Genomic DNA, 25,490 nt, shown 5'->3' on the forward strand with positions numbered 1-25,490 from the left:
CAAATTATAAGAGTTTTTTGTTCTAGTTCTGTAAAAAATGCCATTAGCAATTTGATAGGGATTGCATTGAATCTGTAGATTGCTTTGGGTAGTATAGTCATTTTCATAATATTGATTCTTCCCATCCAAGAACATGGTACATCTCTCCATCTGTTTGTGTCATCTTTGATTTCTTTCATCTGTGTCTTATAGCTTTCTGAGTACAGGTCTTTTACCTCCTTAGGTAGGTTTATTCCTAGGTATTTTATCCTTTTTGTTGCAGTGGTGAATGGGATTGTTTCCTTAATTTCTCTTTCTGACCTTTCGTTGTTAGTGTATAGGAATGCAAGAAATCTCTGTGCATTAATTCTGTATCCTGCAACTTTACCACATTCATTGATTAGCTCTAGCAGTTTTCTGGTGACATCTTTGGGATTATCTATGTATAGTATCATATCATCTGCAAACAGTGACAGTTTTACTTCTTCTTTTCCAATTTGTATTCCTTTTATTTCTTTTTCTTCTCTGATTGCCATGGGTAGGACTTCCAAAACTATGTTGAATGATAGTGGCAAGAGTGGACATCCTTGTCTTGTTCCTGATCTTAGGGGAAATGCTTTCAGTTTTTCACCATTGAGAATGATGTTTGCTGTGGGTTTGTCATATGTGGCGTTTATTATGTTGAGGTAGGTTCTCTCTATGCCCACTTTCTGGAGAGTTTTTTTTTTTTTTTTTTTTTTTTGCGGTATGCGGGCCTCTCACTGCTGCGGCCCCTCCCGCTGTGGAGCGCAGGCTCCAGACGCGCAGGCTCAGCGGCCATGGCTCATGGGCCCAGCCGCTCCGCGGCACGTGGGATCCTCCCGGACTGGGGCACGAACCCGTGTCCCCTGCATCAGCAGGCGGACTCCCAACCACTGCGCCACCAGGGAAGCCCCTGGAGAATTTTAATCATAAATGGGCGTTGAATTTTGTCAAAAGCCTTTTCTGCATCTATTGAGATGATCATATGGTTTTTATTCTTCAGTTTGTTAATATGGTGTATTACATTGATTGATTTGCATATATTGAAGAATCCTTGCATCCTTGTATAAATCCCACTTGATCATGGTGTATGATTCTTTCAATGTGTTGTTGGATTCTGTTTGCTAGTATTTTGTTGAGGATTTTTGCATATATGTTCATCAGTGATTTTGATCTGTAATTTTCCTTTTTTTGTAATATCTTTGTCTGGTTTTGGTATCAGGGTGATGATGGCCTTGAAGAATGAGGTTGGGAGTGTTCCTTCCTCTGCAATTCTTTGGAAGAGTTTGAGAAGGATGGGTGTTAGCTTTTCTCTAAATGTTTGATATAATTCACCTGTGAAGCCATCTGGTCCTGGATTTCATTTGTTGGAAGATTTTTAATCACAGTTTCAATTTCATTACTTGTGATTGGTCTGTTCATATTTTCTATTCCTGGTTCAGTCTTGGAAGGCTATACCTTTCTAAGAATTTGTCCTTTTCTCCAGGTTGTCCATTTTATTGGCATAGAGTTGCTTGTAGTAGTCTCTTAGGATGCTTTGTACTTCTGTGGTGTCCATTGTAACTTTTCCTTTTTCATTTCTAATTTTATTGATTTGAGTTCTCTCCCTCTTTTTCTTGATGAGTCTGGCCAAAGGTTAATCAATTTTATTTATCTTCTTAGAGAACCAGCTTTTAGTTTTATTGATCTGTGCTATTGTTTTCTTTGTTTCTATTTCATTTATTTCTGCTCTGATCTTGATGATTTCTTTCCTTCTACTAACTTTGGGTTTTGTTTGTTCTTCTTTCTCTAGTTCCTTTAGGTGTACAGTTAGATTGTTTATTTGAGATTTTTCTTGTTTCTTGAGATAGGATTGTATTGCTGTAAACTTCCCTCTTAGAACTGCTTTTGCTGCATCCCATACATTTTGGATCGTCGTGTTTTCATTGTCATTTGTCTCTAGGTATTTTTTGTTTTCCTCTTTGATTTCTTCATTGATTTCTTGGTTATTTTGTAAAGTATTGTTTAGACTCCCTGTGTTTGTGCTTTTTATGGTTTTTTTCCCTATAATTTGTTTCTAATCTCAAAGCGTTGTGGTCAGAAAAGGTGCTTGATATGATTTCAGTTTTCTTAAATTTACCGAGGCTTGATTTGTGACCCAAGATGTGATCTATCCTGGAGAACTTTCCATGTGCACTTGAGAAGAAAGTGTAATCTGCTGTTTCTGGATGGAATGTCCTATAAATATCAATTAAATCTATCTTGTCTATTGTGGCATTTAAGGCTTGTGTTTCCTTATTAATTTTCTGTCTGGATGATCTGCACATTTGTGTAAGTGAGGTGTTAAAGTCCCCCACTGTTACTGTGTTACTGTCGATTTCCTATTTTATAGCTGTTAGCTTTTGCCTTATGTATTGTGGTGCTCCTATGTTGGGTGCATATATATTTATAATTGTTATACCTTCTTCTTGGATTGATCCCTTGATCATTGTGTACTGTCCTTCCTTGTCTCTTGTAACATACTTTATTTTAAAGTCATTTTATCTGATATGAGTATTGCTACTTCAGCTTTCTTTTGATTTCCATTGGCATGGAATATCTTTTACCATCCCCACTCTTTCAGTCTGTATGTGTCCCTAGATCTGCAGTGGGTCTCTTGTAGGTTGCATATATATTGGTCTTGTTTTTGTATCCATTCAGCAAGCCTGTGTCTTTTGCTTGGAGCATTTAATCCCTTCACATTTAAGGTAATTATCGATATGTATGTTCCTGTTACCATTTTCTTAATTGTTTTGGGTTTGTTTTTTTAGGTCCTTTTCTTCTCTTGTGTTTCCCACTTAGAGAAGTTCCTTTAGCATTTGTTGTATGGTTTTGGTGGTGCTGAATTCTCTTAGCTTTTGCTTGTCTGTAAAGCTTTTGATTTCTCCATCGAATCTGAATGAGATCCTTGCCGGGTAGAGCAATATTGGTTACAGGTACTTCCCTTTCATCACTTTAAATATATCATGCCACTCCCTTCTGGCTTGTAGAGTTTCTGCTGAGAAGTCAGCTGTTAACCTTATGTGAGTTCTCTTGAATGTTATTTGTCGTTTTTCCCTGTTGCTTTTAATAATTTGTCTTTAATTTTTGTCAGTGTGATTACTAAATGTCTTGGTGTGTTTCCCCTTGGGTTTATCCTTCCTGAGACTCTCTGTGTTTCCTGGACTTGGGTGGCTATTTCCTGGAAATTTTTGACAAAAATCTTTTCAGATATTTTCTCAGGTCCTTCCTCTCTCTCTTCTCCTTCTGGGACCCCTATAATGTGAATGTTGGTGCATTTAATGTTGTCTCAGAGGTCTCTTAGGCTGTCTTCATTTCTTTTCATTCTTTTTTCTTTGTTCTGTTCTGTGACGGTAAATTCCACCATTCTGTCTTCCAGGTTACTTATCCGTTCTTCTGCCTCAGGTATTCTGCTATTGATTCCTTCTAAGGTATTTTTCATTTCAGTTTTTGTATTGTTCATCTGTTTGTTTGTTCTTTAATTCTTCTAGGTGTTTGGTCTTTAATTCTTCTAGGTCTTTGTCAAACATTTCTTGCATTCTCTCGATCTTGGCCTCGGTTCTTTTTCCAATGTCCTGGATCATCTTCACTATCATTATTCTGATTTCTTTTTCTGGAAGGTTGCCTATCTGCTTCATTTAGCTTTTTTAGCTTTTTTAGCTTCATTTAGCTTTTTTTCATTTAGCACTTCATTTAGATTTTTTTTCTGGGGCTTTATCTTGTTCCTTCATTTGGAACATAGTCCTCTGCCTCTTCATCTTGTCTGTCTTTCTGTGAATGTGGTTTTCGTTCCACAGGCTGCAGGGTTGTAGTACTTGTTGCTTCTGCTCTCTGCTCTCTGGTGGATGAGGCTTATCTGAGAGGCTTGTGCAAGCTTCCTGATGGGAGGGACTGGTGGTGGGTAGAGCTGACTGTTGCTCTGGTGGGCAGAGCTGAGTAAAACTTTAATCTGCTTGTCTGCTGATGGGTGGGGCTGAGTTCCTTCCCTGTTGGTTGTTTGGCCTGAGGTGACCCAGCAGTGGAGCCTGCAGGCTCTTTGGTGTGGCTAATGGTGGACTCTGGGAGGGCTCATGCCAAGGAGTACATCCCAGAACTTCTGCTGCCAGTGTCCTTGTACCTGTAGTGAGCCACAGCCACCCCCACCTCTGCAGGAGACCCTCCCACACTAGCAGGTAGGTCTGGTTCCGTCTCCTACAGGGTCACTGCTCCTTTCCCTGGTACCTGGTACGTGCACTACTTTGTGTATGCCCTCCAAGAGTGGAGTCTCTGTTTCCCCCAGACCTGTCAAAGTCCTACAGTCAAATCCTGCTAGGCTTCAAAGTCTGATTCTCTGGGAATTCCTCCTCCTGTTGCGAGACCCCCAGGTTGGGAAGCCTGATGTAGGGCTCAGAACCTTCACTCCAGTGGGTGCACTTCTGTGGTATAATTGTTTTCCAGTTTGTGAGTAGCCCACCCAGCGGTTATGGGATTTGATTTTACAGTGATTATGCCCCTCCTACCATCTCATTGCAGTTCTCATTTGTCTTTGCACATGGGGTATCTTTTTTGGAGAATTCCAGTGTCTTCCTGTCAATGATTGTTCAGCAGTTAGTTGTGATTCTGGTGCTCTCGCAAGAGGGAGTGAGCGCATGTCCTTCTGCTCCACCATCTTGAACCAATCTCCTCTGGCCTCTTCTTCTATGCTATTAATCTTTATGAGCCTACTGGAGGCTGGAGGAGAGAGTTCATTCCTTGGTTTCTCCAGCTTCTAGAGGCTGCTTGCAATCCTCTGCTTCTGTGTCCCTTCTTGGTGTTCGTTCATTTTGTTTTGGGTTTCCTTTGCCATGCAAAAGCTTATAAGTTTGATTAGGTCCCATTTGTTTATTTTTGCTTTTATTTCTATTGAATTGGAAGACTGACCTAAGAAAACATTGGTACAATTTATGTCAGAGAATGTTCTGCCTGTGTTTTCTCAGAGTTTTATGGTGTCATGTCTTATATTTAAGTCTGTGAGCCATTTTGAGTTTTTTTAGGTGTATGGTGTGTGGGTGTACTCTAACTTCATTGATTTACATGTGGCTGTCCAGCTTTCCCAACACCACTTGCTGAAGAGACTGTGTTTTCTCCATTGTATATTTTTGCCTCCTTTTTCAAAGATTAATTAACTGTAAGTGTGTGGGTTTATTTCTGGGCTCTCTGTTCAGTTCCATTGATCCATATGTCTGTTTTTGTGCCAGTACTATCCTGTTTTGAATACTGTAGCTTTGTAGTATTATCTGAAGTCTGGGAGGGTTATGCCTCCAGCTTTGTTCTTTTTCCTCAGAATTGCTTTGGCAATTCTGGATCTTTTATGGTTCCATATAAATTTTAGGATTGTTTGTTCTAGTTCTGTGCAAAATGTCATGGGTAATTTGATAGGGATTGCATTAAATCTGTAGATTGCTTTATCAGTGTTTTATATTTCTCAGCATATAAGTCTTTCACCTTGGTAAGGTTTATTTCTAAGTATTTTTTAATGTGATTTTACTTTGTCTTTCTGTTATTTCATTGTTAATGTAAAGAAATGCAACAGAGTTCTGTATGTTAATCTTATATCCTGCTACCTTGATGAATTCGTTTATCAGTTCTAGTAGTTTTTGTGTGGAATCTTTAGGGTTTTCTATATGTAATATCATATCATCTTCATATAATGACAGTTTTACCTCTTCTCTTCCAATCTGGAAACCTTTATTTCTTTTTCTTGTCTGCTTGCTGTGGCTAGAACTTCCAATATTATGTTGAATAAAAGTGGTGAGAGTGGGCATCCTTGTTTTGTTCCAGATTTTCATGGGAAAGCTTTCAGCTTTTCACCATTGAGTATTATGTTGGCTGTAGGTTTGTCATGAATAACTTTATTATGTTGAGATGTGTTCCCTCTTTACCCACTTTGATAAGAGTTATTATCATGAATGGATGTTGAATTTTTTTTTTTTTTGCAGCCCACGGGCCTCTCACCGTTGCGGAGCACAGGCTCCGGACGTGCAGGCTCAGCGGCGATGGCTCACGGGCCGAGCCGCTCTGCGGCATGTGGGATCTTCCTGGACCGGGGCACGAACCCGTGTCCCCTGCATTGGCAGGCGGACTCTCAACCACTGTGCCACCAGGGAAGCCCGGATGTTGAATTTTATCAAATGCTTTTTCTGCATTTATTGAGATGATCATGTGGTTTTTGTCTTTTCTTTTGTTGGTGTGGTTTATCACATTGATTGATTTGCATATTTGGAACCATCCTTGTAACGCTGGGATGAATCCAACTTGACTGTGGTGTATGATCTTTAATTGTGTTGTTAGATTCAGTTTGCTAATATTTTGTTGAGAATTTTTGCATCTGTGTTCATCAAAAATATTGACTGTAATTTTCTTTTTTGGTATTTCCTTTTTCTGGTTTTGGTATCAGGGTGATAGTGGCTTCATAGAATGACTTCGGGGGTGTTCCCCCCTTTTCAATCTTTTGGAAGACTTTGAGAAGGATCAGTACAAGTTCTTCTTTGTATGTTTGGTAGACTTCCCCAGTGAAGCCATCTGGTCCTAGACTTGTTTGCAGGGAGTTGTTTTTGTTTTTTTAAACAGATTCTGTTTCACTTCTAGTGATTGGTCTGTTCAAATTATCTGTTTCATATTGATTCAGTTTTGGTGGACTGTATGTTTGTAGAAACTTGTCCATTTCTTCTAGATTGTTCAATTAGTAGGCATATAATTGTTCATAGTATTCTCTTATTTTTTTTGTATTTCTGCAGTATCAGTTGCTATTTATCCTCTTTCATTTCTTTTATCGTTTATTTGGGTTCTCTCTCTTTTCTTGATGAGACTGGCCAGAGGTTTGTTGATTATGTTTACCCTTTCAAAGAACCAGCTCTTAATTTTATTGATTGTTTTTCTATTTCTTTTAATCTCTATTTTATTTATTTCCTCTCTGATCTTTATTATTTCCTTCCTTCTGCTGACTTTAAGTTTTGCTTTTTCTAATTCTTCTAGGTGGTAGTTTGGGTTGTTTGTTTGAGATTTTTCTTGTTTTGTTGAGGAAGGTCTGAATTGCTATGAACTTTCCTCTAAGAACTGCTTTTGCTTCATCCCATAGATTTTGTATGGTTGTGTTTTCATTGTCATTTGTCTCAAGGTATTTTTAATTTTGCCTTTGATTTCATCACTGACCTATTGGTTTTTTAGTAGCATGTTGTTTAGTCTCCATGTAATCTTTGTTACTCATTTCTCTTTTTGTGGTTGATTTATATTTTCATACTGTTATATCAGAAAAGATGCTTGAAATCATTTCTACCCTCTTAAATTTGTTGAGGGGGTGTTTTGTGTCCTAGTACGTGGTCAATACTAGAGAATGTTCCGTGTGCACTTGAAAAGAATGTATATTCTGGTTTTTTGGCGTGTAGTGTTCTGAAAATATCATAAGTCTTAACAGTTCTGTTACATCACTTAGGATATCTGTTGCCTTATTGATTTTCTGTCTGGAAGATCTGTCCATTGATATGAGTGGCGTGTTTAAGTCTCCTACTACTATTGTATTTGGCAAAGGGATCATCATGTGCAAAGAACATGCAGCGGGGGAAATGGTTTAAGATCGGAAAGAAGGCCAGTGCCGCTGGAATGTAGGAGGTGAAGGGAAAAAAGAAAAAGACAAGATTTCTGCCTTCAAGGAACTCCTCGTACCTTAGAGAAAAATATTCCAAAAACTCCTTATTACTCTATGGATCTATGCTTTTCCAAATATAACAGGAAGAAGACATCAGTGTCAGGAATAACCCTTCACTAGCTGATATAAAAACCCAGTTTCATGTTTGTCCTTACCCAGCTTACATAATTTTTTGAAATAGCAGATATGCTTTCATAAGTTGTTGGCTTAGGCTAATGCTAGTATTAGGTCATGTTTACTGAGCATACAGCCTGGCTAAGAAAGAGAACTGACTTGGAGATTGAATCAAGATGCCAAACTGACACATGCCTGCCTACCCCTTTTCTCTCCAAATCTCTTAAAAGATAAACAAGGTATGTAAAAATATATCAGTTATTTAGAAAACAAAAAAGTGAGCCATACATACCCATTTCTCTCCTCCTCATTTCCTCCTTAATTTCTAGCAGCCACTAATCTGTTCTTTACTTTTATAATTTTGTTATTTCAAGAGTGCTATATAAATGGAATAATACACTGTGTAGCTTTTGAGGATTGGCTTTTTTACTCAGCATAATTCTCTGGAGATTCATCCAGGATGTTAAGTATATCAATAACTTTGTTCCTCTTTATTGCTGAGTAGTATTCAGTGGCATGAAGGTACCACAGTTTGTTTAACCATTCACCTGTTGAAGGATATCGGAATTGTTACCAGTTTGGGGCTATTACAAATAAAGCTGCTGTAAACATTTGTGTACAGGTTTTTATATGAACACAAAACTTTCACTTTTATAGAATAAATGCCCAGTAGTGCAGTTGGTAAGATGTATGGTATTTTCATGTTTAGTTTTTTAAGAAATTGCCAGACTGTTTTTCAGAGTGCCTGTATCATTTTACATTCCCACCAGCAACGTATGGGTGATCCGATATCTCTGCATTCTGGCCATTTGGTGCTGTCACTATTCTTAATTTTTTGGTACTGTGATATGCATGTAGTAATATTTCTTTGTGGTTTTAATGAGCCTTTCCCTAATGGAAACCTAATGAGTTATTATTATACAGTGGAACATGAGCAGAGAGTATTCTGAGAGGGAAAGTAAAAACTACTCTTGGGAAAATAGGTACCACCCTGAAAGGATCATTTGAAATGAATTTTGAATAAGATAATGGTAAGTAGGGTAAGAAAGAAAAAAATATAATTAGAGATTAGAGGAAAATACATAGGAAAGGAAATGTAATCAAAGTATACTACTTGAGTTTGCAGTGTCAAAAACTTACACTCATAATAGTATAAGCATTGTTGCCTTAACTAAAAATAGAAATATAATTATATTGAGAGAATAAGAAAGTGTAGATGAGTGTGGTATTGTGAGAGAGTTAAATTCTTTTCTGTTATAATTCTAATTGCATACATAAGACCTGCAATTGCTAAATCAAAAAATAGCCATAGAAGCTTATTGATTAAAGTAGACAAGTAACTATGAGAAGTGGAGGAGTTAAAAAGCGGCTGGCTCTGAGGGGAAGAAGGATGGTAATAATGGAGCAAATAAGGGTTGTTTTTTCATTATAAATAAGCCTTTCAGTACAAATTTGCTTTTTAATACTATTCTTATAAGGATATATCACTTTGGACAAAAAAAAATTAAAAGTGTATAGAAAGAGACTCTCAGAGTAAATAAATTTAACTCTATACTTTTTACAAGAGACAAATGTATTTCAAATGTCATGGAAAGGATGAAAATGAAAAGATAGAAAAGACAGGAGGCAAATGGAAGCATAGAAAGCAATGTTAATTACAAACAGAAACTGAGTCAAACAGCATTAAGCAAGACAAATAAAGCAGCTTCTCAGAGATCAAAGATTAAAGGGACAAGTACTTTAGAAAAAAAACAGGGATTTAAATAACACACACACACATTCCCGCTTTATACCCAATGGGGTTTACACATTCTTTTCAAACACCAAGTATGGTACATATCCACGATTCATTGGTTAGCCACAGGTAAGAATTTTAAAAAATCTCAACAGGGTACAGTCCACATTTTAAATTTTTCTTATTGTAATAGAATACAATTAGAAATTAACAATAAAACTATGGCAAAAGATATGGCCAGTTAGAAGTTTAAGATAACTCATCTAAAAACTTTGGTTAAAGTGGAAATGAAACAAATTGTAAATTATTTATAAATAAGTGATCATTATAGCAATGCATTTTAAACTTTTTGGGTTTGGACAAAACAGTAATCAGGGAAAAATTATAGCCTTAAAATCCATGAATTAGAAACAAAAATAAAGAAGTAAATTAAGTTTTCAAAAAAAAAAAAAAAAACTAGGAAAGAAGTAATAAAGTAAACCCACGGAAAGCAATAGGAATTGGCAAAGTTAAAGCCAAACATTAATAAAATAGAAAATAAGCAAGAAACACATTTTATGAATCAGAAAAGTTAATTCTTCAAACAAACCAATAAAATAGACAAATGATCAACAATTCTAAAAAAAAAGGGCACAAATACATGACTTTTGAGGTTCTAAAGGGTCTCTAACCACAGGGGAGATTTAAAAATTGTGTTCAACAGTATATCAATAATCATAATCCAAATGAAACGTCTGTAATTTGGTGAAAGATATCTACCAGAAGATTACAGTAGACATCATACTTAATAGTAAAATATTAGATGCATGTTGACAAAAGCAGGTAAGAGAGAAGAACACCTACTATCCCAGTTACTATACACAATATAATGGGAACTAGAATTCACATTGATTCTGGTTAATGAAGTGAGATCTGAAAAAGAATGCAAAGTATTGGAAAGGAAGGGACAAAATGATCCTTTCTTGAAGATGAAATGACAAAAAGTATTCATGAGGTGCAGGACAATCTACTGGGGAAAAAAAGGCTGTTACTAAGAGAGTTCAGTAAAGCAGTCAACTAAAGATTGTTTTAAAATTACAATAGCTCTTCTACTGTCCCACAATAGCCCATTAGAGAACATCTTGAAAAGAGAGTTCATTTATAATAGCCACAAAAACTGTAAAATATATCCAGCATGAAACTTTACAGGAAAGAAGACCAATAAATAAATAAAATTATTAAATTTTCCTGAATATGTAAAATTCAACTTTATTAGGAAGATATGTCATGGATGGGAAGTCTTTCCAAATTAATTTAGGAGTATGATGGTATCTCAATAAGATTTAAAAAATTAAAGTTGACAAGCCAATTCTAAAATTCATTTTGAAGGGAACATATTACCACAGGGAGGGACTTGCTATACCAGATGTTAAAATATACTATGAAGTTATTATATGGCATTAGCATGAGTATAGGCAGATCAGTGAGACAGAGTATATGAATACATAAACATTTCCACTTCCAGTTTACAATCCCAGAAAAAAATATTCTCACAGGTAAGAGACACATACTAGGATTGCAACATTATGTAACAGGAAAAAAATTGAAGCCACCTATGTTCATCCGTGGGAGAGTGATTAAATACATTATGGCATCTCTGTCTATGGAATAGCAATACTATACAGCTATTTAAAAGAATGAAGATCCAAACACACTGACATATATATATTGTTGAACTGAAAAAAAATCTAGCTGTGTAACTAGACAAATAGTATGATATTTATATTAGAGCACACAAACAAAACTATACATCTGTGTGTATATACATATATGTGTACATGCATCAAGAAAGGATTTGTAAGGGTATACATTAAACTCATAATAGAGATTAACTTGGTGATAGGGATGTGACCTTGGGGGAAGGGTAAATCTTGACTTTTTATTTTTCATTGGAGTATAGCTGATTTACAGTGTTGCATTGGTTTCAGGTGTACAGCAAACTGATTCAGTTATACATATACATATATCTATTCTTTTTCAGATTCTTTTCCCATTTAGGTTATTACAGAATATTGAGTAGAGTTCCCTCTGCTCTGCAGTAGGTCCTTGTTTGATTATCTGTTTTATAAATAGTAGTGTGTATATGTTAGTCCCAAACTCCTAATTTATCCCTCCCCACCACTTTTCCCTACAAAGGCTTTAATAATTTGCTATTAAAGCCTTTGTAGGGAGGAATTAGGGTGGCAGTTTCTAATTTGTGAGGGAACAAGATGAGAAGAGAGGTGGGGAAGGGCATCATCCAAACCAGGGTGCTGCCCACATGCACTGGAACGACTACAGCAGCATCACGTCATTGGCAGACTCCAAAGTGTGACCACTTCAAGGCCTGCTTTTGAAAAAAAGCTAGAAAATAATTCATCCAGTAGATGGAAAATAGATGCTGCACTGCACCTGTTAAAGGATACCTTCCTATCCACCCCTAACCCTGCAAAGAGCAGTAAAATCACTTTTGAAAATGTTTTCTGCTTTGGGACTACTGGGAAATGACATATCCTCTGCAAATGAGAGCTCCAGGTAGGTCACCCAAGGCAGTGAGGAGAAAATGTGGAATGAAGTTCTGGCAATTGTCCAAAGCATCAGTGTATCTGAAATAAGTCTAGTTTTGCTCTGTAAGCCATGAAACCTGGTGAGATGGGACCAAAAGGTGCAAGCATTCTTTGAGTCCAAGGAGGAAACACCTAGAAACAGACTGTAGCTCTCTTAGCTTCATTTCTCTGTTTTCAGGGAAGATGCAGGCAGAAAAGTCCAGGGGGTCTCACTCAAAACTGTTTTCTGGGTTTTAAGCTGAAATTTACACCTTTAATCTCCAAATTGTGATGGCAGCTGGCCTGGTACATTGCCCTCAGGGCCTGAAGAAGGTGTATAAAGAGATGCTCTTTAAAATATTTCTGGATATCAACAAACTTTTTTTGAAAAAAGAAAACCCAAACCAAACCAAAACAAAACCCGACATGTTGATGAGTTGAGTGTAAATAAGAAGAAACAGAAGGATTCAGATTTTCTTTCAAAAACTGGCTTAACATGAAGGGGGAGAACATCCAGGTGTCAAAATAGGCTTGAGGTTTTGCTGAACCCAGAAGTTCTGGAGAACAGTATGAGATGTTTTTGCCAAACCCTAAATACTGCAGGGTTAAACCTTCCCTCTAACCCATTAGATAATTGCCATTTCATTTTGTGGATTTCTTAATTGTTTCTTCTCTTTTAATGCAAAAAAAATAGCCTTGTCTCAAGGTAATTTTGCTAATATTTTCATAATTAAATAATTACTTCGACCCTGAATTAAAAACTGTCCTGCTGTCTCTAGGTACAGTAGTCTGGCAGCTGTTTTAAATTTAAATAGCCCTTGAGAGCAGTCAGGTTAAGGACTCAATTTATAACCTTATAAATTAACAGAGGGAAACCTACTCCATAATGCAACAGACAATTCTATTTATAATGCTTAATTAAGCCCCTCCAGTCACTAACAAAACCCATTTGTGACCTTTCATTTCAACCTCCCCCAAATGCAAGTCTCCTGAGATGATATGTGTTAATATGTGAATGTTGATAGAATTTGCTGGCATTATGGTCAGGTATTATATACCTGATGGTCTGGATAAATTAGCTCCTGATAGCTCACTAATCAAATGTAAGAAAATGTCAAGTTGGGCAGCATTGATGAAACCCTTTAGCAAAACCCTGGAGAGAGGTAGAAAGAAAGGAAGATGCCCATGTCTAATATTGCCTGCAAGCCCTTGCTCTGAATTTCAGAAAGTCTTGGCAACCAAGAGAAAGTATCAGAATTGTATTGAAGGATGGCTGTGGGCAGCCATTCTTGGTGGCTTGATTTATTTGCTATAAATGAAGGCAGCTTCAGGCTACCTTCTCTTAGCTTAATACAGAAAACCCGAAGTGATAACCAATTCAATGCTGTTTTACCTAAGATATTACAGAGTGGAGTTATCTGGAAAATTCCAAGTAACTCAGAAAGCTACAGGGTGTGGGTAGACTAATGTTTGTAGACATAGGAGTGTCTGCTGGGAACAGGCCCTAGAAGGAGAAAGGAAGCACGTATACTACTTGGACACTTTTGTGGCCCAAGGGAGTAGTAGGGACCTGAACACAGGAATTCTTGGAATATGGCCTGGCATCTTGGAATATGTGTGGAGAGTCTTATCAGGTTTTAGGACCGTTCGGGGTATTTCCATATGTAGAGTCAGCATAATGTGATACTTATGGCTCTGCTGCAAGTCTTTAGGCAATCCTTAATTTCATTGCTTCAGTTTTCTCATCTGCAAAATGGGAACCATACAGTACCTACCTTATAGGGTTGTTGTGAAGAATAAATAGAGTTAATACATATATAGGCTTTAAACAGTGCCTGGTGCATAGTAGGCACTATGTAAGCCTTGGCTGTTATCATCATAGCATCTCCATAAAATCTTCTCCTGTGGGCTCTCTCCTTTCCCAGTGCTGCTATAGCAGTCAGGTCAGGCTGTTGTGACCTCTCTCCTGAATAGCTTCCTAATTCATTTCCTTATTCTAAATCCATATGTCTTCCAATACATCATACACAGTGTTTGCACTTAAATCTTTGAAAAGTCTACTTCTGATCTTGTCCCTATCTTATTCAGTGGTCTGCAGAGTTCATCACGTAAACTCTAAATTCCTCATTCTACCCCTTCGTCCTAACCCTAGTTTCACTTTCTAATTACATTTCGCTGCTTCTTCTCACGAACCCTCCCCTGGAGCCACTGCAAGCTCCGTTACTCTCTTCTACTTGTTCTGGCATGTTTTTGCTTTTATACCTGTGCTCACTGTTCTCTCCACTTGGCGTTCACTTTCCTCCCAATATCTTCTGCTTCACCTCCCAGCTGTCCTTGAAAACAAGGCCTGATTGCCACTGCTACCCTGGGGCCTTTCTGATTCTGTCATTTAACCATCCCTCTTTCTTTTCTGACCTCCAATGTTGTTGTTGTTTTAGTTCTCAACCCTAGTTACCTGCTATTACAGCTATTAATTTATATGCCCCCTATTCCATATCTTAGCCTCTAAGCCCTGTAAATCAAGGCTGATTCTTTAGTGTGTCCTACTCAGTCCTGTCCTGAACCATATGCTATGCACAGAGCAGGCCCTCTGCAAACAGGAATTAAATATTAATACTAATATTAATTGGGTCTGTGACTTAGTCATTTTATTGCTCTGTGTTTGACTGCCTATGGAAATATTTCAACTCCAAAAAGTAAATAGGATGAAAAAATACCATCAGCAGGAAAAACAAACATACAAAATGCACAATTGATCTCCAAACAATGGATTGTTTTTTAAGAAGGAGCAGTCACAAAAATATTTGGAATCCAGTACCTTTATATCTGGTTACTACAGCTGCGTTGACACTAAGAGGCTCATGAAAGCTGACAGTGAGTGATGTGCTGCTGGTTACCATGAGACAAGCATTGGTTGGCACCTCAGGGGCTCCTGGGACAGAAGGAGAAGCACAAGGATCTTAATATAGCAAATCCTTTTCAAACAATGTTCCTGCCTCTTCAAAGGGTACCCCGAAACACACACTATGGAAACATTTGTTTGTAGAGCCTAATAGATTTTGCTTTTGAACATTTTCATTAGAAGTCTCAATGGCCTTTATTCATTGCTAGTGTGGTCTTATTTGAGCATTAGAACATCTTCTGAAGGGGTAAATAATACCAGTTAAGCCTTCTCAAATTATCTTAGAAACACAATAGGAGATTGGGCTGGACCAGTGGAGAGGAGGCCAGAAAGTGTTAGCAGGAACTGACATTGTAGATAGAGACTGTTACATTTCATAAAGTACTTTCATGTAAATCATTTCGTTGGAGGCTTTTTGCAAGCCTGTTGGGTAACAAGAACGAGTAACAGCATCCCCACTTTTAGGATGAGGAAACTGCAGCCCAAAGAGGCCAAATTACTGGTTCAAGGACACAGTGAAGACATGGCTAGGATGGAAGCCCATGGCTTCAGATGCCCAATTCTGGGCTCTTGCCAGCATGGAATGCTAACTTGCCTTGCTCTCAGGCTGCTTCCAATTACATCAGGTACTATTTTTCTAAGAAAGACTTCATGGGCAAATGTCATGTCCACTAACCTCAGGTTTTAAAGGCCTTCTGATCACTCTAGGTACTTTTTAACACCCAGAAGATGTTTTTAACACCCAGAAGATGTTTTAAAACAACCCAGAAGGGTGTTTTAACACCCAGAAGATGCAAATGTCATGTCCACTAACCTCAGGTTTTAAAGGCCTTCTGATCACTCTAGGTACTTTTTAACACCCAGAAGATGTTTTGTAATTTAGAAAAAATTTTAAAAATGGCATCAAGCCTAAAAATGTGACTGATTCTAGTATTAATCTGTCCTAAAATGAGGTACCATAGTAAATACATTTATTGAAACAATTGCTGAATATCTTTTTTAAAAAAACGTGTATCAGCATTGCTAGAGATTGTTAATGTTAAAAGCAGCCTTTCGTTAATGTTACTTAAGTTATTTGCTTCAAGAGAAAGGATTAGGCCTAGATTTGGTACTTAGTGTACAATACTACAGAAAACAAGAATTTCCCTGCCTTTGGTGTTTGTTTATATCACAAAGCAGAGGCGGATAACTCCTAGCCTAATAAACCCATCTTTCCCTTATGTTTAAATTTTCAAGCCTAATTTTTAGTTTTTGTTGTTTGAATAAGATCACCTGTTGGAATAAGAGTTTAATGTTTCACAAGTGTTCGGATTTTATATGAATTTTTATATCAAGGGCGGCACTAAGCAGTACCCTCCAGCGCTAATGAGTATTATCCAGAAACAAGGCTTTTCTTAAACTAACAGAAAGAACTGGTAAAGAGAATGGAAGTGCAGACAGCAGCGTAGTTCATGGGTTGATTGTCCTTCTCTGTTGCCTGTATTAACCGAAGGTCAGTTTATATAAGCTGTATATATTAGAGAGTTGAAAACAACTTAAACTGGAGCTTGAAGCAGAAACTGGACAAATAGGCAAACAAATGGTTTTCCACCTCCACATCCACAAAATATAGGCACTTCGGGCATCAGACCATCCAAGTCATTAGGCATTAGGGTGTAGCGGGTGGAAAGTGCTAGATGAGTGTGACATGGTGGAGGGAAGCCAGCAGCACTAAAGCCTCATGGCTGTTGTCAGAGAACCTATCAGGAGCCCGAAAATCAAGCAAGACAAAAGATCCTTTTACAGCCTCCCAGAGCCCTTGCTCCACATAGGCTGACAACGGCCATCCATGACCCTGTAGAGCTGCAAAAAATCAGTATAAGAAGGCCTGGCTGTCTCAAACCAGGGTTCAGTCTAGTTAAATGTACAAGTCCTCTGCTTATACTCACTGGCATGTTCAAAGCCTGTTTTCATGCGTCTGTAGAGTCGGTACCTCCACTCCCAAGCTTTCAGTTGTTTCTCTTTCTCTGTGTTGTCCAGGCTGAATCTTTCATTCTCCACCTGAGCAGACAGTTCACTCACCCTCTCCTGGGCTTCCTGCACCAGCGTGTTGAGGTGCATTGCTCGGCTTTCCAGGCTGACAACTGAAGGGAAAAAAAAGGGGTGACTCCCTTTTCTTTCTGGGGAAATGCTACTTCGTTGGCAGGATATCTGAGAGTCTACTATGGGTTTTTAAAAATGCCTGGGGAAAGTGGAATCTGTGTTCATTATTAACTATCTTACTATGATAAGGTCTAATTGGTGACACCACTAGTTGATAGTACACCTATCAGCTTAAGAGATTCCCATTGCTCTCTGGCCGAGACAGCTGCCTAGCAGAGTTAATTAGAATTCCACTAGTATGAGGCCCACTTCTGTTTCACATTGCACACGTTTGTTTCCGTGATCTTCAGAGGGACAAACACTAAGGGGCAAAAGCTTTGTAGGACTAGGAAGGCCTTAAGAAAAGTTGTCCATGAGGCAAGTTGCATTCTGCTGAAGAGTATGTTTGTTTTTTTTGTTTTTGGTGTTTTTTGTTTGTTATATTCTTCCCAGCTCATAGAGATTTTTGTGTGTGTGTCTTAGTGGTAATTTTGTTCTTGTTAATCAATTTACTTATTGCTAACAAAGTGTTCCACTATTGCTGCCCCAGTAGAGCTAGTGAGCCCTGATGGTTGGGTGACTTGGGTGCGATCAGACATTGATCTTTGATCAGTTTGATCTTTGATTGTGGTCTGATTGGCGGAACGGTTTCTGGAGATGCCCATGCCCAAGAGGGCAAGTTGTACTGGCTCCTCTTGCAGAGAGAGGTTGTCAGGCTTGATATTTCTGTTTTATTCAGTGTGTGATAATCTTTATTTGATTCACATCATATTGTTTACCCAACCTTCCCTTGTGTGAGTGAACGTTCATGTTAATGATAGAACATTTCAAATTCTTAGGTCAGGTTGGGAGTCTGCTTCTTGCTGTTTACTCGCGGCACTCATGCATGTGAGGGCCTGCCTAGGTGGTCACTTGGTTACTTCAGTGGAGCCCTTCCTGGTTGGTGACAGAGACAGAAGACAGCCTTAGCATGGGCATGTGGTAGAGGATCATACAAATAATGAAACAGATCAGAGTCAAGTTCTGCGGATCTGTCACCAACATGTGGTTGACATTCTGCATGACCAAAACAATATTTCCCCCTGGTGGGTGGGAAAGAAATCCAACCATTTCATTCTTCTAATCCAGAGAGAAAATATTATGAAGATAATGCAAGTGAAAATTTGTTAGATATATTTTGAAATGGAAATTAAGTGGTTATATAGGCATGTTTGCATTAATTATAGGAAATGAATACTAATTTATTATTGCCCCTGCTCACCATCAGTCTAAATTTATTTATAGATGAGGTCAATGAAAAATTAGTTGAGTCTTTTTCTTTTTCTTTCTTTCTTCTTTCTTTTTAAAGGTGCTGTTTAAAACACTCAGGACTGTGTTTTGCTGCAGATTTGTCATGGTTAATGAATGTTGCTGTAGCAGTCAATCATGTACTCTAAATACTGTCACACTTTTTTTTTAAAGCCTCAGTCATGAGCCATGACAGAAAAATAAACAAACAAATATAAAGCTAAAAAACTCTTTCACTGAGCAGCTACACTATGCAGAATCCCTTGGGAAGGCTAAAGGAGGCCAGAATAAATGATAATATAAGTGCTGTGGATGTAGGGAAGCAATGATGGTGTATGAACACAGAGGTTCTGGAGAAAAGAAATACACATACACACACATGGGCGCATACTCCTGTGGAAAAATTGGCAATATTAGCAGCCTCAAGGTGCAATTTCCTGGAGCAGTGAGATTGACAGGTCAGTACTAAATGCTGTTAATTTAACTAACTTCAGATTAATGCTAGAGTCTGCTGTGACTGAAGCCCTCAAACACAGTCTCATTATAGCCTTGCTGGGAAGGTCCTAAATATAGGCATTGACAGTTTAAAACAAATTCGTATACATTTGTGTATTTTTAGACATAGGTTAGGCGTCAGAGTTTGTGTCACAGTTTTCAGGTTGATTAATTGACCCAGTAACTGCACCCTCTACACTCTCGCCCCCTCCTTCTTCCACTACAAATTATGGAGAAAATGGGGGAATTGTCTTTGCTAAGTCATTCAGTGAGCTTTTTATTGAAAGCCTGATGTTTGAATTGCATGCATGCGTCAACACTTGGGTGATAGACACATGATTTATAAAAATAAATTTTTCTAATACTATGAAATCCCCCCTATTAATTTTTATATCCACAACAGTTATTACTGGTGTGAATTCCAGGTGGCATTTCAGATGGACAGCTTCTCTTGAGCTATGCTTGGCTCCCCCTGGAAATTTTTCCTGCTTTTCCTAGCACAAAACATTTTGTTTCTAGACTTTGCCTTTACTTCTAGACTGTAGACCTGATGCTATTTGAGTTGTAGTGGTAAAGGGATTCTGTATCTTTAAGAAAAGCATTCACCTCTTCATAGAATAACAAGGAAGATACACAGAATTTTATAGCCAAGTAAGTTTTCCAATCATTTAGATCCCTGTGCTTCTCCAAGTGAGATACCTAACATGCAGCATAGCATGGTGGTGGTGTTGATGGGGTGCAGTGGGCATCTCTGAAGCCTCAGAATAAATATGTGTGTCTTTCTGGAGCATCAAATTTTCAATGCAGATTTTGATGAAAGCAAGTTATTTAGAAGTTAAAACAAACACTTCTATTATGGAGAAGAATGGAACATTTTCCTAAAAAATGAAGATAAAAAAAGAAAGTTTATAGATCTCTCGCTTCCCCCAGGCTAAGTTCCCAGATGCCCCTGGGAGTATACCTACTCACTTGCTTCTGTTAGAAGTAATTCCATGCGCGAGTTGGAGAGGCACTAACTGAGCCAATGGTTTCAAACCATTTCACCAAGCAAACCTTTTATTATTTTTATCCTATGGATTTTTAAATAGTTTAATAAAACACTCTCTTTTGAAGGATTTTCTTTATTGACTGTCAAATCAGCTGACTTAAAGTAATCATTTTTCTCCCTATTAATAGTGACCTATATAACTGCCAATAGAAGCATCTCTTCAGTATTAGATAATCAAACCTAACAAACTGGATTAATGTTTTAAGGAAAATCAAGTAAATATGATAATCATATTAGAATTTGTAGTTTTATCTTGAGTAATGATGTGTTGGTTAAGTTTTTGACACCTTGGAAATTGTTTGGGGAGCCCCATTCCTATTTTTTCCACCCCAGAATGAGAACCTTTTCAACCCCCTTATTTTTAAAGGTAAAGAAACTGATATCCAGGGAGGTGGGATGATGATCCAAGGTTTCCTTAAAAACCTTAAATTTAGTGAACTTCCTCTAAACCTAAATGGAACGCAAATTAACCTATTCTTTATGTATTGCAGTGTTCTAATTGCTATCTATTTGGCACACGATTGGTGAACTCATTTTGGTTGGCTGTTTGGCTATAGAAACTAGAAAGGTTTATGTCAATTTTGTGATTAATTTTCCTGCCCATCCACTTCCCTTTTCCTTGGGTCCATTCTCTTTTCACTTCTACCCTCTGGATAGTTTGAGTCCAGAACTCCTGTATCTGTTTGCAAGGTTTGGTCTTTTCACTCTTACTGCAGTTGATCCCTTCTCCAGGCAAGCAGCTATCCCTCTGGGCAGTCATAGGCAGCACAATAGAGGGTCTGTGAGTGTGTGGTGAGCTGTCCGGCTGGGGCAAGACCACTTGGCGGCTCCTGAAATAGGCTCCGTGCTATTGTGGTGTTTAATTATCAACAGCATTTCTACCACCCAGTGTTTCTGAGTGGGCATTTGTTATAAGACCTGCTCAGCTAATTAACTACAGGGTGGGAGTGGGGGGAGGGGCAGGAACTTGGTGTCCAAAGAATACAATTATGGCTACTGTTTAAATCCTCAGATAAATAATAATCAGACCAAGTGGATTTTCTTCACCATCAGAATCTAACCTGTTGGACTTCCCTGGCGGTCCAGTGGCTGACTTCACCTTACAAGGCAGGGGGTGCGGGTTCAATCCCTGGACAGAGAGCTAAGATCCCACGTGCCTCATGGCCAAAAAACCAAAAACATAAAACAGAAGCAATATTGTAACAAATTCAGTAGACTTTAAAAAATGGTCCACATAAAAAAAAACTTAAAAAAAAAAATCTAACCTACTGATTGCCAACTACTTACTATCCTTACATTTCTTAATTTTGCCTTTGCCCTGCAATTGGTGAATTTGGGCCTAGTTGATAATTGCTTAAAGCTTGAAAAATATAATGAGGGTAAAATGTAAACTAATTTTAATTTTTAACTGAGGCTTTTAGGGAGCAGTTCATTTGACTTGCTTAAAGAAATACCTTTGCCCATTACTAATGATACACCATTTTGCAATGTAGCAACAACTTTTCTATTGTTATTGGCATTTTCCTTGTTTTCATTGATGAGAAATATGGGGCACCAAGACAAGCATTTAACCTCAGTGTTAGAAGGATCCTTACAATCAGCCTTAAGTGCCTCTTCCTATAGTACCTTTGGCCCTGTATGATTTCCTTCATGAGGGGAAGTCACTGTTCACCAAGGCGGCCTTGTGATAATCTTACATAGAAGACTGTCGATTAGCAGAGGTTTGTATTATTATTATTAAACCTATTAGTCTGTGTTGTATTTTTAAGAGGCACACAAAAATAAATCAAATACTTGTTTTTGTAAAATAGCTCTGTGTTCTTCCATCCAAAAAAAAAAAAAAATCTCTTGCCCCAGATAAAAGTTTTCTGTTCTAGCTACCATCAGAAATATATTATATACTAAGTCATGTCAATTTCAACCCTGTTATTTCAAAGGAGAAAACAAGGTCACTTAGGTATAACCCTTGATTATAAGCCAATATCCTCTGGGCAACCAAGAATAGCAGTTAATAATATTTATCTTTGCTAATCATAAATGACAACCTCCTAACAACCTCACAACTGACTTGTTTTCAGCTAGGAATGTCAAAGGAAATAATATGGAGGTATTTTAATAATTAAATGTTTTTTAATTCAAAAACTCAAAGCGTAAGTTGCAGTTTACCTGTCCTGATAAGGTTCAGGGCTCAAAATTCACTTTGGTTTCACCTGGGCCTCAACCTGTTGTCTGATTTTCAAGTTTTCCCAAGGACTTTGAGAGTGTGGTTTCCGAAAGGTTTTAGTGATTTGGAGATTAAGTGTTTCATTTTAATTACTGTGAGCTTTCTTCTCCTAGAACTCATTACACCCTGGACATAGGGCTCTGGAATGTTTTTCTCTGCTATTTTCAGCAGAATGTGGATTCACGAAGTCCATATCATATAGTTTAAGTTGTAATTGTTGCTCTTTAAGAAGCCAGAGCCATTGACATAGAAAGGGACTTGCTGCCCAGGTCTCCCCAGCTCCAGGGGGGCAAATGGACATTTTCTCTGAAACAAACACACAAAACACTTGAAGAAATTATTTAGAAAATCCAAAGCAGATTACCCAATGACATCATAGGGAGTTTAAATATGAAATAAGATAGCTGTATCTTCTGCTGATTTTTCGATGCTGTCCAATAGAAATACAGTGTGAGTCACATCACTTAAAATTGGCTAGTAGTGACATTAAGAAAGCAAAAAGAAATAGGTGAAATTAATTTGCATAATATATTTTAGTTAACAGATCCAAATATTATCATTTCAACATGCAATCAGTATAAAATTATTAATTAGATATTTTATATATTTTTTGGTACTTAAGTCTTGAAAATTCAGTGTAAGTTTTACATTTAAAACACATTTTAATTTTGACTGGACACATTTCAAGTACCAACAGTCATATGTCTATGTTAGTATAGTTTTAGAACACAAAATCCTACAAACTTCAAAAAGTGCCTATATTGGACAGTGTTTTCACAACACTAGACAACAGATGGGTAAAATATTTAAATTCTCTACCAGGAAATCTTGGGTTTGTTTTATTCCGTTTCTGCAAGTTATATTGGCTAACAATCTTTTTGACCATTTACAATGTGCCAGGGAAATGTTTTAAACCTATTACATTTAATTCTCAACCATCTTAGATTGGTAATGGAGTAGCCAGCCTTCAAGAGGGCCCCTAGTGATCTCTGTCTCCTAGTTTTCACACCCTGTACCAGGGCTGATCTATGTTGGTCATCGAGATAACAAGATTCAGCAAAAATGATAATATATCACCTCTGATGTTAGGTTATAAAAGAGACTGTTGCTTCCATCTTGGTTGGTCTCTTTGTCTTTCTTAAATCATTTGCTCCGGGAAGCCAACTGCCGTGTTAAGGAGCAGCCCTATGGAGAGGCCCATGCAGGAAGGGACACAGGTCTCACCAGCAGTCACTCTGAGTAAGCCTGGCAGTGGATCCTCTGGCTCAGTCATGCCTTCAGAGGATAGCAATGGTTACGTTGGCAGAACTGAGGGACAGGAACCTCGATAGTGAGTGTGTGCATGTGCACATGTGTGTGTTGGGTGGGCCAACAAAGGTATCTTTAAACTTTATATGTTTTAATTTTTGGCAAGGACAATATATTCTGTGTTGCACGTATATTTAAAATTTAAAAATAAAAGAATGAAAGGACAGTTATCATCTCTTGATGAGCAAGTGACTGGAACTTAGGCTATGGCCACCTGATGTCTAAATAATTATTTGGAAACAAACAAAAAGAGATAAATTCACTTGATATTTACTAAAATCATTCCCTTCAAAATTAGTAATGTATTCACACCCTTCAAAACAAGTGCAAGTAGCCTTGGCATTTATTCAGTTCAATTAAACACACATTTTTTGAGTGCCTTCTGTTTGCTGGGGATACAGGGACACATGAGACAAATTTTGCTCTTGTGGAGTTTACGTTCTAACACAGGGGAGACAGAAAATAAGGAAATCAAAACCTGGAGAAGAATATCATACAGTGATTTCAGCGCTATGCAGAAAACTAAAATAAAGTGATGTGATTAGAAAGTGACTTTAGACTTTGGATTTGGTGGCCAAAGAAAGCCTCTCTTGAAGATGTGACATTTAAGGTGAAATGTTAAGAAGGAGTTAGACCGAGTAATGATCAAGATTAAAAGCACTTGATCATTTCAAGCATAGGGAATAGCAGTCCAAAGGCCTTCTAATTAGATAGCGAGGAGTGTTCAAGGAATGGAATGGAGGCTGGTGTATCACGGGTGAGGGGTGAGCAGTATGAGATGAGGTTTGAGAAGGAGCAAGTTTGTAAGTCAGGGTGAGGATTTTTACACCTATTTTAATGAAGCAGATAAAAATATCTGGGGACGCATTCTAGCAACCCGCCTAAGGCTTGTTCTTTACGTAGTCTTAATGGTTGCAAATCTTTGTCTTTTGAAGGTGGATTTGATTTCAGGAAACCTCTCTAAATCATTGGAAACCACGACTGGTGAACATGGAGGGTGATGACGCTGAGCAATGCTGTTTTGGAACAAAAATCAGATGTGACTCTAAGCAATGAGTCAGATTTTCTCATAAACTGGCTCTGAGGACAAATCCAAAAGCATTTAGAGCAATGGCAGCACTGTTGGAGCAAGTGTGGGGTCTCCCATGTGGACCCTCTTAAAGGATAACATTCGAGTGGATTGTAGACTTTCTGGTGTGTTTGTTTACATAAAGCCAGCCTCATTAGTTTATAGTCACACCTCTTAGACGTGCCCTGAACCAGTCCCAGCACCAACACGGACCCTTGACTACTGCAGAAATAGTGGTGCATCCTGACCAGTCTGCCAAAATTTTAACATTGGTGTCTGCACCACACTCAGCTGACAGCTACTCTGCGATCATATTTTATGAAGTAACTGAACATAACTAATTCTGGGAGACATTTCCTAGTTCCACAGGCAGTATTCAAGGGAAAGTGAGAGAGAGGGGTTCACAAAGGATTGCAGAGAGAGAGAGGAAAGGGTCTAGAGAGAAGGGAGAATGCAGCTAGAGGAAAGGGCAGAAAGACTAAAAATGAGGAGCGTTCTGCCATATTATTAATCGGTGTAGAAATAAAAACAGTCAGGCTACGTCTGCAACCATATTTCAAAACAATGCCTGCAAAACACAATAATGGCAACAACAACAGGTTCCCCACAGTGTAACTTACTTGAAGACAAAGTTTTCTTCATACATTGTGTGTGCAAGTGCATGTATGTATGTGTGCATGTGCACTGTACACATAGTGTATGTGTGTGTGTGTGTGTGTGTGTGTGTGTGTGTGTGTGTGCGCTAAAATTCAATACCTGCAGTTCCCAGCAGTATTAGGCAGGGCTTAAAATTCAACTGAAATTTCAACTGAAAATTTATCAGCACCTACATATGTGCCAGGTATTGTGGTCAAAAGATGAGATAACATCCATGTGAGTGACCAGATTTGCACATGGTAGGTATCCAAAAAGAACTAGTTTCTTTACGGTTACTGTTTATAG

At 38.0% G+C, this 25,490-nt stretch overlaps 1 protein-coding gene and 1 long non-coding RNA gene across 3 annotated transcripts in view; one reads left to right on the top strand and one right to left on the bottom strand.

Moving 5' to 3' along the window:
- ANKFN1 (ankyrin repeat and fibronectin type III domain containing 1) overlaps positions 1–25,490 on the bottom strand; it is a 155,808-nt gene that overhangs the window by 106,342 nt on the left and 23,976 nt on the right. For both annotated transcript variants that reach the window (XM_033431762.2, XM_033431763.2), the window contains 2 exons: positions 16,925–17,119; positions 14,913–15,026 (listed from right to left, as the gene is read on the bottom strand). In XM_033431762.2, the coding sequence (XP_033287653.2) occupies positions 14,913–15,026; positions 16,925–17,119 (309 nt within the window). The remainder of the gene's footprint in view (positions 1–14,912; positions 15,027–16,924; positions 17,120–25,490) is intronic.
- Positions 3,973–25,490, top strand: part of LOC125962032 (uncharacterized) — a 145,214-nt gene continuing 123,696 nt past the window's right edge. Inside the window, exon 1 of the long non-coding RNA XR_007473323.1 lies at positions 3,973–4,190. This is a non-coding gene — a long non-coding RNA (uncharacterized LOC125962032). The remainder of the gene's footprint in view (positions 4,191–25,490) is intronic.

This window comes from Orcinus orca, chromosome 19 (assembly GCF_937001465.1).
Source record: "Orcinus orca chromosome 19, mOrcOrc1.1, whole genome shotgun sequence".
Classification (NCBI taxonomy): Eukaryota; Metazoa; Chordata; class Mammalia; order Artiodactyla; family Delphinidae; genus Orcinus; species Orcinus orca.